We start from the raw sequence: 3,467 nt of genomic DNA, 5'->3' as shown, positions 1-3,467 counted from the left end.
TCCTTTTTTTAGCTGAAAGCCAAACATGGACCAGTGAATAGCCCTGTGCAATTTTGATGTGTCCTTGCACAGTCGTATTCATGGACTTATAACATGGCGTTGGATTACTACCTTGCCTTGACACTGCAATGTTATTTATGTAAACTTATTTGAGCATAATTTGAATCATAATCCTTGCAGTTGAAGTATCATGTGAGTAGCATTGTCTTGAACAAGAAGTCATCTTTCTCATCATTCTAGAGGCCCTTGTTTTTTGCTGATTCAATTACTTTTGTTTCAGTGATTAGTAATAACAACTTCTAAGTGACTAAAATGTATAATGTAAGGCCCTTAATAATTTCTTTTGTTTTCCCTGTAAAAAATCCTTAGCGTCTGACTTTGGCCCTTAATATTTTCATTGATTGGTTATTCTTTAATCTTCATAGAATGTTTTGTTCCTCAGCTTCTATTCTTTGATTTGTAGCAAATTTGGGGGGCTCACATTTCTAGAGCTATTTGTTGGTTTAGAATACCATTTGCAGGTATATGCCCGTGTATCCATAGAAATCCTAATGTTCGGGGGGCTCTTTTGTTGGTTTAGAATACCATTTGCAGGTAAGGATTTGTTACATTTGAGGTGTGAGATTGTTGTGGCTGAGGATTGGACTATGAAAAAGTTTGGATTTGATCCAGGAAACGACACTTAATCATGTGAAGACCGCTGGGCTGCTAGGTGATGGATTCGGCTCCACACCAGAGATGAGTAAACGGAACTTGTTCTGGGTGGTTAGCCAGATGCAGGCTATCGTCGAGCGTTATCCATGCTGGTATGGTTTGCAGCATCGCATGATCTTGTTTCAGTTTTCTTATTGTGATTTGAGCTTGAAATAAGTTGCACCCATGTGGCTATTTGTGGAGACATAGAATGACTAATGATTATGACTTATTTCCTCAGAGCTGGGTATTGTGTGATTAGTTGAATGAGGGTTTCAGTTGTTCGGCAATAAATGTGAAAGGAAAATTCCCCAGTGTTTTTTGAACTGTTTGACAATAACTTGTTGGAGGAGCCTATATAGTTTTTTAGCATAAGGAGCCTATATAGTTGTATGCCACTGGGCAGTTTGTAGACATCTATTATTGACACAGATACACTCATTGAACCTCTTGAAGTCTTGATACATTTTCTATGGTAACTAACATATACTAGAACGTTTACCTTCTTTGAACTGAATGTTGATCCCTCATCATCTGGGTTCTACTGTTATGCGTTCTAAGTCGCTCCTCTATTCTACTGTAGGGGTGATACTGTTGAAGTAAATACATGGGTTAGTGCTAATGGTAAAAATGGAATGCGTAGGGATTGGCATATACGTGATTCTATGACAGGCCACACAACACTGAAGGCGACAAGGTTCAAATCTCTGCCACACTCATATATCTATATCATTAATCAATTTTATTAGCCATTTATTTCTACCAACTGCCATGTTACAATTGACCCTGTATTTATAGTTTCTTTGCTCAAAGTATGTGTAACTTATAGATATCTTGTTGCATTTTATTTTCTAATTTGTGTCTTTGTGCAGTAAATGGGTTATGATGAACAAACTCACTAGGAAGCTTGCAAGAATTCCAGATGAAGTGCATACTGATATAGAGCCATACTTTGTTGGGCGTTCTGCTATTGTTGACGAAGACAACAGCAAGCTTCCAAAACTGCCAGAGGGTCAAAGCACTTGTGCAGCTAAATATGTGAGGACAGGCCTGACTGTAAGTAACTGAGTTAATCTCTACTACTCTATATGTCTCTAACGAGGGCGTCCACAGGCTTCACCATGCCCCGGCCAACGCGGACCACGCCTTCGCTCGCGATGCCCTTGCCCTGCTCGCGTCCTTAATTTTTAATATAATCATGGCAATAAGCAGTATCTTATTTCGTAAATGTTTATTTATTAAAAAACTTGAAAAGATGTCTGGAATTGTATGGTTTGTTGCCTATGCTAATCATCTTTACTGATAAGACTTCCAATATTTTTTGACACAAATATCTGGGCATGCATCACAAAGCCGACCGTGGCAGATGTTATCGGTATCGATCTAGGCACATCGAATTCATGCATCTCCGTATTGGAATGAAAGGTGTGTTTTTAACTTGTTCATCCTAAAATCTGTCATATTTTGTTGTTTGTAAATGGGTTGTTGTATCCATCTGTAGTAGATTTCATGCTTCAATCGCTGAAATTAGTTTGGGCCAGTTGCTGTATCAATATGTACTTAATGTCATGGTTTGAAATAGCTATGATTTGAGTAAATTCTGTATTCTATTTTTTAAATGGGTTGTTGTATGTTTTGCTTGAATGCTGAAATGGTTTGGGTTAGCTGTTGTCTCAATCTTTCCAGTTGACCTTTGGCGAGCAAAACACAAAGAAGCAAGCACATGGCATTCTCGCTTATTCTTTGGATCAAGGTGTCAGTATCCTAGACACAGTAGAAATTGTCAGTATCGATTCCTTCCTTACTATTATTAACTATCCCTCTCTCTGTTTTCAAATCAAGTGATGGGATATACTTCTCCATTTTTCCTTTTGGCTTTTACTACCCAGTTCCAACTAACAAGGAAAATCGAGAGACAACTGATCTTTATATTAGGAGCGTAGGTAAGGAGTCCACACACGAGTTTGTAAACACCATGTGTATGGGAGGTCACCAACGTGTTGTGCCTCACCTACAGGGGTGCTGCTTTGTCACCACCCTTATGCCTTGTCCAAGTGCTACTTACCAGCCTCTTTTTTGTTTCTGAATTTAGGATCTTATGCTGGTCCTACAAGTAACATTAAAGCACTTCCCTCCCTGTTGACATTAAAACCCCTGGCGTGGTTGTTGTGTTTTACTGTTGTTTGTACTAGGCGAGCATCACTTCCAATTTGTTGTAGTAGCTTTTTCTTGCTACTTCATGGATCTTGGGTCTTCAGTTGTTGAGTTATTTGCTTTAGCATTTGGGCTTCTGACTTAGAGATTTTGGATTTGTAGGCATTGATGGTTGTCTTGAAGAAGATGATGGTAAATACTTCCCACCACCAGCAGCTACAGAGGAAGGGGAAGTCTGTAGCTGACAAGGGCCCGCCGCCGCAACTGTGGTGGCAGAGAATGTGGTGGTCGCGGTTAGGGCAGCCACATGACGCCCATCATCTGGGTGAGGCGATAGCATCATACTTGTCATCATCCTGTCACATAGCTTTGGTATTATTTCTGGTTTTTGGCTCATGTGCATGTTTGCTGGTATTACTAATTGTTTTCACTTTAGTTACAATGATCACCTAAATCCATGGTTTTTATTGCCTATAGTTGTTAATGTTTCTCTGGTTCTGCAGTAGTTGCCTGAAAACTAAAAGTATATGCACACTTCTCTATTTCAGGTAGAAAGTTCTGGGGCTTTATGCTGTTCGTTGGAGACTGTACATGTGGACATAAGTCTATGTTGGATCAGA

At 39.5% G+C, this 3,467-nt stretch overlaps 1 protein-coding gene across 1 annotated transcript; it reads left to right on the top strand.

The window, feature by feature from the left end:
• The first annotated feature begins 501 nt into the window (after positions 1 to 501).
• On the top strand, positions 502 to 2,628 carry LOC103637656 (palmitoyl-acyl carrier protein thioesterase, chloroplastic). The gene is made up of 7 exons (XM_020546434.1): positions 502 to 521; positions 673 to 806; positions 1,277 to 1,390; positions 1,566 to 1,749; positions 2,047 to 2,118; positions 2,380 to 2,475; positions 2,583 to 2,628. Exons 2-5 carry the CDS (start codon positions 739 to 741, stop codon positions 2,113 to 2,115), a joined length of 435 nt encoding a protein of 144 aa, XP_020402023.1. The 5' UTR covers positions 502 to 521; positions 673 to 738; the 3' UTR covers positions 2,116 to 2,118; positions 2,380 to 2,475; positions 2,583 to 2,628.
• The last annotated feature ends 839 nt before the right edge of the window (positions 2,629 to 3,467 follow it).

The sequence above is a fragment of the Zea mays genome, chromosome 1, assembly GCF_902167145.1.
Source record: "Zea mays cultivar B73 chromosome 1, Zm-B73-REFERENCE-NAM-5.0, whole genome shotgun sequence".
Classification (NCBI taxonomy): domain Eukaryota; kingdom Viridiplantae; phylum Streptophyta; class Magnoliopsida; order Poales; family Poaceae; genus Zea; species Zea mays.
The sequence above is the reverse complement of the archived record's forward strand: the minus strand, read 5'-3'. Positions and strand labels throughout refer to the sequence as shown.

Coding starts and splice junctions, on each gene's coding strand:
- LOC103637656 (XM_020546434.1), top strand. CDS start 739: ATGAGTAAACGGAACTTGTTCTGGGTGGTTAGCCAGATGCAGGCTATC. Junction 807..1,276: donor GTCGAGCGTTATCCATGCTG/GTATGGTTTGCA, acceptor ATTCTACTGTAG/GGGTGATACTGTTGAAGTAA. Junction 1,391..1,565: donor ACAACACTGAAGGCGACAAG/GTTCAAATCTCT, acceptor GTCTTTGTGCAG/TAAATGGGTTATGATGAACA.